At 47.6% G+C, this 14,403-nt stretch overlaps 5 protein-coding genes across 5 annotated transcripts; 2 read left to right on the forward strand and 3 right to left on the reverse strand.

The window, feature by feature from the left end:
- Positions 1-1,472: 1,472 nt before the first annotated feature.
- On the forward strand, positions 1,473-2,392 carry ONS95_012647 (uncharacterized protein; the record flags this gene model as incomplete). The annotated part of the gene is made up of 4 exons (XM_058506291.1): positions 1,473-1,534; positions 1,592-1,896; positions 1,967-2,326; positions 2,373-2,392. The coding sequence occupies 4 exons, from the start codon at positions 1,473-1,475 to the stop codon at positions 2,390-2,392; spliced, it is 747 nt and encodes a 248-aa protein (XP_058358818.1).
- Positions 2,393-2,739: 347 nt separating this feature from the next.
- ONS95_012648 (uncharacterized protein) lies at positions 2,740-4,140 on the reverse strand (the record flags this gene model as incomplete). Its single annotated transcript, XM_058506292.1, has 3 exons — positions 2,740-3,090; positions 3,141-3,228; positions 3,278-4,140. The coding sequence occupies 3 exons, from the start codon at positions 4,138-4,140 to the stop codon at positions 2,740-2,742; spliced, it is 1,302 nt and encodes a 433-aa protein (XP_058358819.1).
- Positions 4,141-5,258: 1,118 nt separating this feature from the next.
- Positions 5,259-5,851, reverse strand: ONS95_012649 (uncharacterized protein; the record flags this gene model as incomplete). The annotated part of the gene is made up of 3 exons (XM_058506293.1): positions 5,259-5,654; positions 5,709-5,737; positions 5,791-5,851. The coding sequence occupies 3 exons, from the start codon at positions 5,849-5,851 to the stop codon at positions 5,259-5,261; spliced, it is 486 nt and encodes a 161-aa protein (XP_058358820.1).
- A 2,214-nt stretch (positions 5,852-8,065) lies between these two features.
- Positions 8,066-9,099, reverse strand: ONS95_012650 (uncharacterized protein; the record flags this gene model as incomplete). The annotated part of the gene is made up of 3 exons (XM_058506294.1): positions 8,066-8,651; positions 8,704-8,793; positions 8,846-9,099. The coding sequence occupies 3 exons, from the start codon at positions 9,097-9,099 to the stop codon at positions 8,066-8,068; spliced, it is 930 nt and encodes a 309-aa protein (XP_058358821.1).
- Positions 9,100-12,456: 3,357 nt separating this feature from the next.
- ONS95_012651 (uncharacterized protein) lies at positions 12,457-13,694 on the forward strand. The gene is made up of 2 exons (XM_058506295.1): positions 12,457-13,269; positions 13,346-13,694. The coding sequence occupies exons 1-2, from the start codon at positions 12,722-12,724 to the stop codon at positions 13,488-13,490; spliced, it is 693 nt and encodes a 230-aa protein (XP_058358822.1). The 5' UTR covers positions 12,457-12,721; the 3' UTR covers positions 13,491-13,694.
- The last annotated feature ends 709 nt before the right edge of the window (positions 13,695-14,403 follow it).

The raw sequence follows: 14,403 nt of genomic DNA on the forward strand, positions 1-14,403 counted from the left end.
TGGAGGAGTTGACCGGCAGGCAGCTTCAGCTACCGCCCGCCCTGTCCTGACAGCGCCACTGTGACGGGCTGAAGCGAGAGCCAGGCGAGACAGGGTTCTTGTGGGTCTGGGAGGAAGCTCAAAGTCAACGCGAATTATGACAGCGGCCATAATGTCAAATTCTGTTTTATTGGACACAATGTATTACTTTTGGGCCTGCTGTTGACTCTACGAGACAGGTTGGATCCTTCATCAATCAATGTACCTAGGTACATTGGGGAGCGTTCCGTCGACATGTGACTTGCTCAAGAGGAGTTGTGGAGGCCAGAGGACTTTTTTCTTTACCAACAGCTGAATTCGACTGAAGAAGAAGAGAGAGAGTGAACAAATTACTCTAATTCAATCATCAATGGCTGACTTCCCTCACTCCAAGTCTGTTGGAAGCTGCATTCCCTTAAAATCTGGTGATATCGAACTCGCCAAAAATAGGGTCAAGCATCATCCATGACGTTCGCTTGGAGATCGGCTCTCATGTGGGTTGCCAAACTAAACCCAAAACGGCTCCAATTATCGAGACTTGCATGGAACGATTACTCCGAGCCACCAAGTCACGTTGGAGGAATGCCTACCTAGGTAGGTAGATACCAAGATCGCGCTGGAGTGTGTACACGTGCCTTTGTGTTGACTTCCAAGTCGATCGAGTGTGCAAAGGTGGCTTTTCTTAAGCGATTATGTGAGATCGGGGTACGTGAGAGATAACTGCTTAATCAACAGTGAGCAAGCATCCAAAAAAGGCGTAAGCATGGAAACGGGCGCGATAGCAGGTGGACTTACATCAAAATCTCTCAGTATACTTGCGAAAGCTTCAGCATCTCCACCACGGTGATATTCCTGCCCAGAACTGTGTACCTTTCTGCACCAAAAGCGAACAGTGAGTTCAGCAACTTTGAAGGCTTCACCATTATAAGTAATAATTTCCTAGCTTCACACGGCTCCCTCGAGCTTCCGAACCCACAATTATCGTTCCTAGCTAATTTTCTGATGTTTGGATAGCAGCCCAAGCTCTGAGATAGATAATAGCCTGACGTCTCTGGGGCAGAGAAACGGCGAAATGTCAAGGTCAGATCTCGGGAATTTCCCTTGAATCGAATAGATTTTTTTTACTCGCTGGTCAATGACAGAGACATGGGCCAGTCTCTCGGCTAGTTTTTGATAATGTTGTCGCATCGATGTCGCTTTTGTTTACACCACCCCACTTTTGACGAGGATTGCAGAAGTTCTGCGGGGATGACGTTAGATGTCCGCGATGGCATGGATCTCATTCGGTTACTGACTTTCCGTCGCACGTCTTCAAGCCCATCAATTGGCTGCTTGCCTTTGATTTCAAAGACGACATACAATTAATTGCAGCGCAATTTGAAATATACATACCCTTCCTCCAATCTTTCACTCTCAAAACCGGCGTCTCTGCACATACTCAATTAACTGTATAAATGGTCAAATCAGCAGATAAGCTCTTGAACAAGAAAGTCGTCGTGGTAGGAGGTACTTCAGGGTATGAAAGCCTCGACTCCTAGAAAGCTATCGTTCAAGAAGTACTCACCCTCTCCAGAATTGGTTTCGGAGCCGCTCAAGCATTCCTCGATGCCGGCGCCAAAGTAACAGTCATCTCCTCCAACCAAGACCGTGTCAACGATGCAGTCAAGCGACTGAACTCCCCAGCCGTATCCGGCGCAGTCGGAAATGTCCGAGAAGAAGACGCCTTTGTCGAGGTTCTGAGAGGCCTTGCTCCTGTTGATCATATTGTTTTCTCTGCAGTGGATATTATTATCCGAGGGAAGCTGGAAGAGCTAAACTTGGATGAAGCGAAGCATTTGTTTGGGGTCAAATTCTGGGGGTCTGTTGTCATTGGAAAAGGTAGATCTCCACAGTCGACTTTCAAGCTGTCGTATTACTGTCGTATTACTGACCCAAACCCCCAAAACAGCCGTCAAGAAACACAATCTCATCTCCCCCGGCGGCTCCCTCACCCTCACATCCGGCATCGCAGGCATCAAGCCCGGCAAAGGCGCCGCAACAGGCGGCGCACTGAACGCTGGCGTCATCGCCCTGACTAAAGGCCTTGCTTCTGACCTTGCAGAGAACAAAGTCAGAGTCAATGTCGTTGTTCCTGGGTTGGTGAAGACTGAACTTTGGGGGAAGCTGGGACAGTCTGAGGAGAAGCAGCAGGAGATCTTTGAGAGTACGGTTCAGCCGGTGGGGTTTGTGGCTACGCCGGATGATATTGCTGAGGCGTATCTTTATCTTGCGAAGGCGGATTATGCGACTGGGACGAGTATTGAGATTGGTGAGTGCAGTATAATTGATCATGGACCTGGCTGATTTGATGGCAGATGGTGGAAGGCTTCTTTGATGGTCTGGCGAAGCAGATAGCCTACTCAGTTTGAAGTGACCGAGGCCAAATTGCTCGGCTTCTCAAAAGCCACCTTCCATTTTTGAAAAACAATTAGATCAATGGACATATATCAGGAACGATCCCAGAGACCACTGGGTGACCTCTTGGCTAAACCCGTGATCCAACATTGAAGTCGTGTGTAAGTGCAGATTTACGGTTCCATGAGGTGGGAGGTAGCGATTGGTATTCTTTATTGCACTATATTACAGTTTTGAAGCCTCAAATAATATGATACACAGAATATGCCGTCATTCCAGTCCCAGCTACCAAAAACAACATTTCGACTATCTCACCCCAAACTATCCTCAACCCTGCCTAGTCTTCTGAATATGCTCAATAGCCTCAATCAGATGTGGTACAAACTTATCCGGATTTTCCGTAGCAGGGAAATGTCCCAACTCCGGCATGGCCTTATGCTTCGCACCAGGAATCTTATCACAAGTCGCCTGCGCCATGGCTCGTGTGTTACTCCAGTCATACTCACCCGTCAGCATGAAGACAGGGCATTTCTTGGTGTCGATTTTGCCAACGCGAGATCGACCGTCCCATCCGCCGAAGTAGAAGTCGAGATCGCCATGGAAAATACCGTACGCTTGGGCGGAATAAAGATGCCAGATGAGTTGGCGGTTTTTGAGTGGTGCTGTGGGACACATCATCTGTTGTTGTGAGTGAGTTGAAGGGCTGGAATGAGATTGGGGATGCTTACGCCGTATACCCATTCTGGGTTGTAGAGAGATTGGTTGACGTTGGGAGAGCGGTCATGAAATTGTCTCTCCATATTCAGGTAGTCGGACCTGCATGTTGTCAGCGCTGACTACGCAGTGCAATAAGTGTAGTACGTGCCCCTGCAGAGGGATTGTTCCTCCCGCACCAACCTCATCAGCTCGGATCGCAACAGCGAGGCACACCTGTCCAGCCATCGAAGCACCGCAGATGATAGGCTTGTTCAACTTCAAAGCCTTCACCATCGCAGCAATAGTTCCAACATATGCATCCTCAGTGTTGGTATGCGATCCCGGAGGTAATTGTGAAGGGAAGCTCCTGCCATGACCAGGAAGATCGAACGCAACCATGCTACATTTCTGCCGCATCGTAGGATTATTCATAACCCCATGGTATTGACGACTATCCGACCCAGCCGTATGTAAGAACACAATCTGCTGTTTCCCCTCTCCACTCGCCTCATAGAAAACCTTGCATCGTCCCCAAACAGGAGCATCGATATACACATATCTCCCCACAATGTGATCTTCATCCGGCTCCACCTGCGAATCCACCCTCATCTCTCCACACTGAGCATCATGCAGGACCTCCAGTGCTCGACGCCAGAAATGTGTATACTTGTTGAACGCCAATTGATCGCCCAAGACCTCAATTCCATCCTGCTTGATGTTCATGCCGAACATGCCCCAGTAGCTCTGGTACGGCATCGCTGGGACTGGCTTGAAGAACTCCTGCCATTGTTCGGGTAAGGCGGATAGTGTAAACAAGGCTTTCTTGTGGTCGCCTATTTCCGCAACACCGCTCTTGCTGTTGACTGTGACGAAAACTGCATTGTCGGATCCGGCGGCTTTGATGCCGAATGTGATAGGATATTTGATCTCGGGGGTATCGGCGAATGCTTGGAATTGAGGATCTTTTGAGATTGTTGAATTTCGGGACGGCGTTTTTGAGTTGGCTGGGGAGGTCGGCCCAGGCGTGTGCATTTGAACCCATTTTTTTAATATTTATTATGATCAAACTCTTTGTTTGTTGATAGTGTGGCTTATATACTGAATCGCGTATAATTGTGGATTGTCTGAATCTACAGTCCACTTATATCGCATGGCCATGGAAAGACGGAAATAGTCCCTGGTAAACTCCCCCGCAGTACCCCGCAACATTATACCTATGAGATGTAACCCCGCACTTTCACAATAAAATCCAAGTTCCTGGCACAGCTGCTCGAATAAATTGATTGGACTCTAGAAACTGTATTTTGGATATCCAATTACGAGAAGTTAACACTTCCAGCCCATGATGCCATCTCACAGCACTGGCGTGTTACCTCCGCTAAACTACCTCTTGACGATGGTATGCAGTATGATTTCATGGCTTGCTCGGTAAAGCAGGACCTTGATGTTCTGCATCTGACATCTCTGTAGCTCTACTCCGGTTCATGGAGATCTCCAGCAGTCCCTCGTCTGTGAAACTTAAGCACGATGATGAAAAGTGAGCAACAGTGGTCTTCGAGGTTTGTTTGTTCGCCAAGCACGTTCCCGTCGCTTACCGAGCCTAGCCGACTTGACCCCTATTCTGAGTAAACAATCTCACAATTTCTCTCAGGACATGATGCAGCATTCTGTAGATGTGCTTTTGATGCTCGTTTCGTTCCATGCTGCTGCCATGATCGTGTGCTAGAGTTTGAAGGGCTGAAGTGGCTTGCCCGAGCATCACTTTTCCATGCTGTGGTTCATGGTGGCGGGGACACAATCACTGCAGAAATCTATTGATCGGCGACCTTCCGCGTAGTACAGAATGTGCGAACCACAGCAGCAGCAACATTCAAACAATTCTATTGACGGAATGATGGCCTAATCAGACACTTGGTAGCTGTTACAACAGCGCGAGATGTTACAATGGGGATAGAAAACAAACACGTTATCTTGTTATAGCAGGCGAGAGCGTACATTAGTCCCTCTGACTGACAGTCAAAGTTGTTCGTCCATTTCACTACTCTCTATAAGATAGGTTATATGGTCTGTGTTGGTTATACGAGATCCAGACGGGGCACCATCTAAGTCGAGCAGCAAGTCACTGTCTGCCGGTGCCATCTCATCAACATTCAACTCACATTCTCATCCGGTCTCTTTGGAAGACATCCCCAGCCAAACCCTTCATCCGGAATAGGAGGGTACGGCAGCTTCTGGCAGCTAGTCTCGGGATCACAGCACGGATGCGGTGTACCGATGTCCCATCCCAAGTGACACAGCCAATGATTCTCGTCCTTATCTGGGATCTTCCATTCGGGCATGCACTTCTCCTTATCGTTTTCGACATGAACCTTTGACTTGATGAAGATGTTCTCTTCGACACAGATCATCGTGCGGTAGGCGGTGATACAGGTGAGGCCTGGGCAGCAAGTTCGACCTTCGATCCAGGGTTCACATTGCTTTCCGACGGCTGCGACGCAGCTGGGTTCTTCGAAGACATGATTGGCGTTGTGGATGGTGTTGGAGTGCTGGGATAAGTTAGCTCCAATTCGTGAGAGAATTTCAATGCTTGGCATTCATACCTCTGGGGCTTCAGAAGTGATCAGGATATCTGCTATCATGTTAGAAACGACAGAAATGGCTGACGATCAGGCAAATGCTAACCAATTTGTGCAGGTACAGCTACCACGCATGTTGCGAGTGCGACGAAAGGAAGGAGATGCATATTGCCGGATCACTTCGCGTTTTGTTGACAGAGATTGTTCTGTTCATCAATTTGGGTACGCTGAACAGAATCTCGTAGGAGAATATGGGTTTCTGGAGAGCTTTTAAGGATTTCTATTTTCACGACGTCATTTGAATTTCTCTGTTTCTATGATGATTGCGATCTTCATCGCAGTATGTTCTGTTTCATATTCAGTTCTCTGGACGACATCAAGATGCACTCGTGCCCGAGATACTTGGTGTCCTGTACTCCCATATAGTAGCTTTCACGAACTAGTCGGGATATCCACATAGGTGGTGCACGCAGCAATTACAATTCTCTACGATCTGCACCCATGTTTGGACACTCGCGTCACGGGTACAGTTGCCAAACTACCTCATGTAGCACTTGTGCGGCAAGTAGTTTATTTGAGATGGCTACACTCCGTGAAGTGGTAGTGAAACACGTCAGATCGAGGAGACGTGGTTCATTTCCGCACTTGATAACAAACAATCTATTTCAAAGCATACGGTGCGATGAACGGACGATAATTCTTGTATCCATGAGACAGCTTGAAAATTCGAAGGTCGTTTTCAACTCCCTCTGTGGACGTTTCGGGAATTGTCGGTCATCAGCTGAAAGTAATGAGCATCTTAGCTCTGGAGGGCTTGTTAATTATCCAAATGAAAAGAGTAACATGATGGAAGTTATCAAGTTCACCTCATGACATGCTCCAATTGCTTCCTATAAATGTGAAACCATGGTTGAATCTAAGAGCCAGGACCATTTGACCCGAACGGACGCTGCCTAGCAAATCCGCAGCTTGTGGACAGACCAGGGACTGGCACCTGTTTTTCTTGATAACAACCAGGGTCTTGATATCTATCAAGCTCCCAGAGCATGGCAGTCCCAAGCTCACTTCATCAGGGGTCGGTCGGTGGATTAAGCGAGACTAGGAGAAGAGTCAGAAGGGGATAGCACGACTTGGATCTGCAGCATTACAAATTGAAAAAATTACATGTGTAGAGATTGTACCAAGTAATAATTTATGACAACTGTTGCTGCTCTCTTATTTCCTTGTTGGGTCTTTGTTCAATCAAGCATTCTCTCAATCAAATCAACTCGTGAGGACAATGCAGACACTTGAAGCGCGCGGCGATTGTCTACAAGACCAAAAACGATGCAAACTAGCTGAAACTTTGGCTCTAAATCTCTTACAGTGTACCTAATAGTACAGATATTATATACTGTCATCAAATCCTTCTACTGGGCCGTCACGTGATGTATCAAAACAACAATCCTTCATTCACCTCAACAGGCTCCACAAAGAACGAGATTCAGCGAGAAATACCAGTCGCCGAAGTCTAGACGTGTCCGTGCTCCCAAAACTTCCTTGATTATCTCTACTCATTCCAGCCTCCGAGGAAATCGCACAGCATAGCTTAATCCCATCGCCCTGAGCCCGGGAATAGTGTCCAGCGGACCAAGGGAAAGCCAAAACGCCCAGTCCCCCAACCAAAATCAACATTGCAATCCACAAACGCGGGGAAAGCTCATCCCTTCACGCCACAAGCGCTAAGGTGCGCCATCCAGTCATTGCAAGTTTGACTGTTTGGGCTAAGTGATAGGTCTGGACTGCTGTATTGAGGTGTTGGACTGAATTGGAAGGGCGAGCTGGTTTCTGTGTGTTTTGGGCCTGGAGCGTGACGTGCGTTGGGGTGTTTCATTGCTTTGGGCTTGGGGAAAGTGAGATTGAGTTTGGGGCGTGGAGATGAAGGCAATTCTGAGCGACTCCATGACAGCCTCTAAAATATGGGGAGGAGTTCGGTGTTAAGCACGGAGCTTGCGAATGAGTAGTGGTTAAGAAGAACCCTTTATTGAAAACATGTCAATTATGTAGCTAAAGCTGATCATATATGTAATAATCGTGAGAATTGTGAGAATCAAATCAGATATATGTAACTTTGAAGGATTGATTTGTATTTTGAAAATTGGTCAATTATTAAGTATGATCCATGAAGCAAAATACTTCAGCTCCGGCCCCAGCACCCAAGAATTCAATGCAACGCTATCCTCCCAGCCAGCACCATATCGCTATCGATATTGGATATCCCGGTAACATCAGCTAAATGACACCCCACCGACTCACTATATCTCCGCGACCACATACACCCACCCTTGCCTCTTGAAGCGAGTTCTGTTCCGTTCTCCTGGTGCGTTTCGTACACACAAGACTCAAACCATATTCTCCTTAGCCTTCTGCCTCTCACTGGCACCCTTGATGATGGTGGACAGGTCCCCAACTGGTAGTTGGATTGGGAAGTCAAGTGCAGCGAGCATGATAGCGGCGAAGATCCACCATCCGGCCATAGATGTGACAAACGTGAACGCACCAGCAGCGACTTGACATCTGTGAGCCGTCTCTGCGTGCGAAGCATCTCCTGTGCTAATAGCAAGAGCGGTTTGCCAGTAAACGCCAGCAAGGAGACCGAAAGCTGGGACGAGAGTGAAGAAGATAATGACGAAGACGACGTTGGTGCGGAGAGAGCAGATGAGATAGACGAAGCAAAGAACTCCCATGAAGAGAAGGAAGAATGCGAATGAGGATGTGAATCCGACTGTTGCAATACCCGCAGATTCTGGTTCGCCGGGAGGTGCATAAGATCCATAGGCGTAGTAAAATGGTTGAAGAGTTGACGCGAATGTGAGCCAGAAAGCGCCGAAAGACATGAAAACCACGAATGGGAAAGTGTTTCCAAGAATGAATTCAAGGAAGCCACCGACCATCATCATAACACCGCCAAAGAAGAAGTAAGAGCCACTGCACGTCGTTAGTCTAATGCTGAGATTTTAATATTTGCGCAGTAACTCACATTCCAGAGGCACCATTGCCGCCAGAGCCTCGCCATCCCATAAGAATACAGCAGAGAGGAGATAGGCAGAGGAGAAAGCCACAAATGGCACTGCAGATCAGTCAGTCAAGATCGAGTGACAAGAAGGCTGGACTGAACTCACACTGGAGTTGGGTTACCGAATGTCTTTCGTAAATCACCCTTTACTTGGTTCTGAGGCGAAAGGTAGATCTTCTCGAAAAGCTCAGGCGAGATGGAAATGCTTCCAGCTGTTCTGATTCTCTTCAATGCTGTGTCACTGTCCATACTGGTATCGTTCAAGTGATACGAGTTCTGTCCATTGCCATTCGTGTACCCATTGTTGCTGAAATCCTTCTCCATAGGAGCTTGAGCATCATGTGCGGTGGCTGCTGCCATTTTGACTGAGGTAGGGTATAAAGTTTTGCTGACGTGTAGAGAAAAGCTTGAAATACTCACAAAGAAATCTGATCAGAGAGGAGGGAGAGGAACCTGGGGGGCTCCAATGCATTATGTAGCTCTGCGTTTTGGGCCTTCCACAGCTCCGCACCTGCGGATCCCCGGATTCTTTTCAGGTAGTGATAGCTCCTAGATCCAACCAGGCGATCAGACGATCCTGGTAGGACGCATAGCAGCATCACCAACATCACCCCTGAAGTGAAGCTGTTCAGATGGGTGCAAGTGTGGCTGCTTGTGGTGGGGAAGCTTGAAGATAGTTCTTGAATTCCAGGAACTATCCGAGCTCGGCTTTTGTTATTGGCTGGGGAGGAGCTAGAGTTGTCCAGGGAGTCTTCGATTGCCATGCCCTGGAGATGACGATCCAAAACAGCTTATTAGGTCGAAATTCGGCTTGTCCTGCTTTACGCTCCTGAATCCCGAGAACATATTTTGAAAGCATCCTACAACACAAATAAAAGAATGGGACAGCCGATCTCCCTCTTTTTCCATTTTCAATCACTTCTCTCACAACAACTGAAGAGATGGTATTTGCTTCTCAAGGCATTTTCCAATTCATGGTCGCGTCATGGAGTAACGGAACGGAATTATGGCGCGTTGCTGGCCAATGGAGCGTCGTACGATGCGGCCCCGGCTCCCTTGGGGATGCTTGTCGTTGCACGAGTCACTGGCTTTCTGAGTTCTGTATGATTTGCGGCCTCGCAACTGGTGGCCGCTATGGTTTCAATGCTTCATTGGCTTGAAATGGATGTGAGGAAGTGCCGGCCAAGTGGAAGAGACGCACTTGAGACTGATGGGGGATGGTGTTGAGGTCCGGGGATGGATCGGCAAGCCGAGAATGCGGGGGAAGCTAGAGTCCATTTTGGCGGAGGCGGCTCAGAACTGCGCCGCTGCTCCACTGGATTCGACTTCACGATGTCGGGAGGAGGAGAAGTTCACGATGTCGGGAGGAGGAGAAGTTCACGATGATCGATTTGAATTTTCGCTGTGAGTGTGGCTGCTCTGCTTCCACAAGAATAGGAAGCCATAGAGGCTGGAAACGAGAGTTTTCGCGAGAGTAACCGAGCACCAAGCGAAAGCAACAGCGTCACGTGTATCAAAAGAGAGCTTTGGAATATTTCACTTTTGAGGATGTATATTCCATCCGCTGTTATAAGATACTACATTTTGCTTTACTATGATATTTGCGTTATGAGCACGATGTCTTTGCTGCATTTGGCTACTACCACTGTTGCTCGAAACGCAAACTTTAACCCCGGATTGCCGCAAGCCACGAAGTCATGGAAAGCCCCATCTGTAAATTTGGCGAAAAGTCGAGACCCCGAGGAAATTTGAAGGCGGATGCAGCAGTGGCAGACTTGAAGACCGCAGAGATGTGACCAATCATTACTCAAGAAGGCTAACAGTATTTCATCTTCTTGAGGTGTTCGTGAAACACTTTGACATATCCTTCTGCATCTTGCAAGAAATCATTTCAGATTTAGGGTGACAGAGCCAGGAGTCTCAGGTTATCAAGCGTTTATTGCAAAATTTATTAAGCTTTTATTGCAACTTGGGACATTCTCCTGTCAGAAGTATATTACTCAATATCAAACCTGACTAGTACCACGTGACCGTGGACCACCTCCGCATTGATCGACGTCCCGTACCCGTTCTCTCCGCTCCTTTGATTCTATCCCAAATGCCATAGCATTTAGACTTCTTCCTACGGAGCAGTTTCCCAGTTGAAACCAATCGCAATCGTTGTGTCCATCTGTCGGATGCCCATTACCGAGGAATCGCACAACCAGTGACTGAACCACATGTTTGGAATAACCAGTGACGACGTGATTGGCCACGCTCATGAACGATCTTTTGAGTCAATTTTGAGGTGGTTGGGGAATTAGGAGGATGGACGTGAGTCCGAATACCGAGACTACGAAATTGGGCCGCGGACAACTCGGCTCGCTTGTATCCGTAGAGATCAACAAAGAGGGGTAACAGCGCTATGAAGCAGCAAGGAGGAAGAAATCATGTGATAGTATTGTACCTAGAGTTCTGCGATACTTCAGCTCGAGAGAGCCAGATCGAAATGAATGAAAGACGACTGATTTTATATTACAATCCAGATCCAGGTCCTTATGGAATCTCTCGAAGGCTAGGCCTGATACGGTAACGCATACTGCCTTTTCACGGTTGGAGGCCTATTGGTATTCCGAGATGGGGACTCGAGTGTACTCACCAGTGAGAACTGGATCCCACATACAATGACCAACACGGGGTTTTTGAAAAATAGAGATGGCAGTACATTGTTTTTCCAGGTTCCTGATAAGAAACACCGCCTATCAATTCGGCAGCGGGTACTCCCATTAGTGCTTGGCAAAATCAGGATACTTGGGTGCAAGATTTAGTGGTCGAGGTGCCGTCAGAAGTTTGGTATCTGTGGGCGCGTAATATGGAGCCAGAGATTCTGCAGCATGTAGCTCAGCAATACTGAAGCCTGAGCGTTGGGCAAGCGTGGATAAAGAAATAAGGTAGTGGACCAGAGCCAGTGGATTACATACCATAAGCGTATTTGCGCTGATATGTCTATCTTTTTTCGGAGTGTTTTCTCCGTATCAGGCAATAGAAAAGATGGTACAGATCACTTTTGCAATATATTTGAGTTGCGAGAACGTGGGGATCCTAACACGCGCCGTTTCCTTGTGGATGGCTATATATCTCAGCTAGGTCTATCAGTGAGACTGGAGCCTTGAGAGCTCATGTAAATTTCTGTGCAGTTTCGTAAACACTTGATAAGTCTCTGGAGAATTATGATTAGAGAATGCCGGTCTTCATTGTTGAGGCATAGCCGCCTACTCCATCGAAAAGGCTATCTTTAGAACAAAGACCAGCGCAGAAACTTCTTCCAGATTCCGGATACACCTTACAAAGTTCGTTTCTATTACTTCTGCCAATGGCGCATACGGGAGGTTGATACTTCTGCCACTCTCTTTGTGTTGACCCGTACCACTGACTGAAAATATCGGTTTGTTTAGCTTCCCAGACGCTTGGCCTGATGTGAGAGCACCGGCTTGTTGCATTGCAACATATAGATTCAAGAAGAAAGGGCTTAAACCAAGTGATATAACTGTGTACTTGGTGTGATGAGATGTGGAGACTAATGTCACCCCAAATATACCAGAATGAAAGGAGTTGGCGACTAGGCGACGAAGAAAAGAAATGTCGGACAAGTTTTACCATATGTCGAAATTTGTCACCAACTGGAACCCGCAAGCAATTGATAACCAAATAACTCAAGACGAATTTCCATTCACTGAGCAGAGGAACATTATTTGAAGGGGAAAAAAGGACGATGTAAGTAAGGGAGATATGTTACAACGGTGTAAATAAAAGCACGTGCTCTCGTGTCAATGCGCTACCTACACTGCGAACGCGAATTTATCCAGACGCGATTGCTTGGATTCTGCTGTGCCACTCGGCTTGACAGATTAAGTTGAATTTGACCACGTCTCATTCCAATTGACTGCAAAAGAACCCCTCTTCCAGTTCAACCAGCGAGCTGTTGATTGTTTCTACCACAAACATGCCTCCAAAGAAAGCCGCGGCCTCCACATCCACATCGGTCTTCATTGTCCTCCTGGGCACATCGATCGATTCTGTCCATGCCTCCCTCGAATCTGCGAACGAGCGCGTTAGTGTAGCTAAAAAAGAAGGCAATGGCAAGCCGAGGATCGAAGTACAGAACTTGGTCGGAGGCAGCATGACCGTCGATGCAGTTGAGGACACGAAGCCTGCGAAAGCCAAAGCTATCAAGAAGGAAGACAAAGAGGACAAGGAAGCGAAGATTGTCGCGCCGAAGAAAACAAAAACACCAGCAGAGCAGCGCGCGGCGAACGCGACGAAGCCCAAAGGCGCCGTGGATGAGTCGGAGCTGCCAGACAATTACAAGACATTGCTGGGAGGCATGGGAACTGCACTGAATGGACTCTCGATCTGTGTCACTGGGGTTCCGCCAACACTGGGGAGGAAGAATGCTGAAAAGCTGGTCGTAAATTATGGTGGGAAGGTTGCCAGCAGTTTGAGTAGCAAGACAAGTTATGTTGTCGTGGGTAATGATGCGGGACCGACAAAGTATATTCCCCCGCGCTACCCGTTTCGCTCGGGAAGAACCTTCTTCGGACATCCCATGCTAACTGCAGGTGCGCAGGCTGGAGAAAATCGAGACTCTAGGTCTTATCACGTTAGATGAGGACGGACTCGTCCAACTCATTGAGGGCGGCGATGGAGCCAAGCGGTCTGCAGATGACGAGGAGGATACAAAGCCCTCCAAGTCCAAGAAGCGAAAGACCTGAGTGGGTTCTGGTTCATGGCGTTGAGAAGTTCAATTGTCTCGGCCACTTCCGCCACTTTAACATGCGCGTGTATATTTCCTTGTTTTTAACGTTTTCTGTACATCAAATCTGTAAGCGTGTATGATATGGTGCTACATGCGGAAGAGGTAACCTGAGGACAGTTGCTTCTATAGCATATAAATGCGGCTCGTTGGCATTTCGTTGGTAAAAGTACTGCACCATTAGTTCTCGCAAAGTATCTTGTTGGTGCTACGTTTCGTTGATAACTCATAATGTCTACTCTATTTCTGGAGTTCAACTCCGATGAGAAGTTTTGTCGTGACGCTATAGCTATGTCACGTCCTAAACCAAGTTCTCCAGGAAAGAGGGAAATCCGAGAGCAGGCGATAGGGAAGGCAAGTGGTTGCTAAAACGGAAAAGTCTTTATATTAATTCATGATAATTTGCACGGATCTTTGGTCCAAAGATATCCTGGCCTTCTCAAACCCCCGAGTTTCTATGATGCATTTTTCTTCTGTTGTTGTCTTGATGTAAACCTTTGTCTTTACCAGCATGACGAACCTCAAGCTTCGAAGCACGAATGCTATTCATTACGCACACCGAACATAATCAGCCCTGCTTCAATTGCCTCTTGCTGCGGTAGAGAAACTACTCAAAGCGGGAGTTGCGATAATTGTACTAACCACATCAAGAAGTTCACAGTCTTTGCAAGGTCTCCACCACACCAGCCATACTTGGCATCAGAAACCAAGCCTTACGGCCCTCTCCGCATCCAATCACAGTTGATAATCGCTTCGACAAGCCAAAGTGCAGAGAAACAAAGATAAGATTTAACCACTACCGATGCTATGCCGTGCAGCAGATCTCATTGCCGCTGCTGGGGTTATCCCGCTTCAAGAAGGTCGCTCGGGTC

This window comes from Cadophora gregata, assembly GCF_030347475.1.
Source record: "Cadophora gregata isolate MNR1 chromosome Unknown scaffold_6, whole genome shotgun sequence".
Classification (NCBI taxonomy): Eukaryota; Fungi; Ascomycota; class Leotiomycetes; order Helotiales; family Ploettnerulaceae; genus Cadophora; species Cadophora gregata.

Coding starts and splice junctions, on each gene's coding strand:
- ONS95_012651 (XM_058506295.1), top strand. CDS start 12,722: ATGCCTCCAAAGAAAGCCGCGGCCTCCACATCCACATCGGTCTTCATT. Junction 13,270..13,345: donor AATGATGCGGGACCGACAAA/GTATATTCCCCC, acceptor GCAGGTGCGCAG/GCTGGAGAAAATCGAGACTC.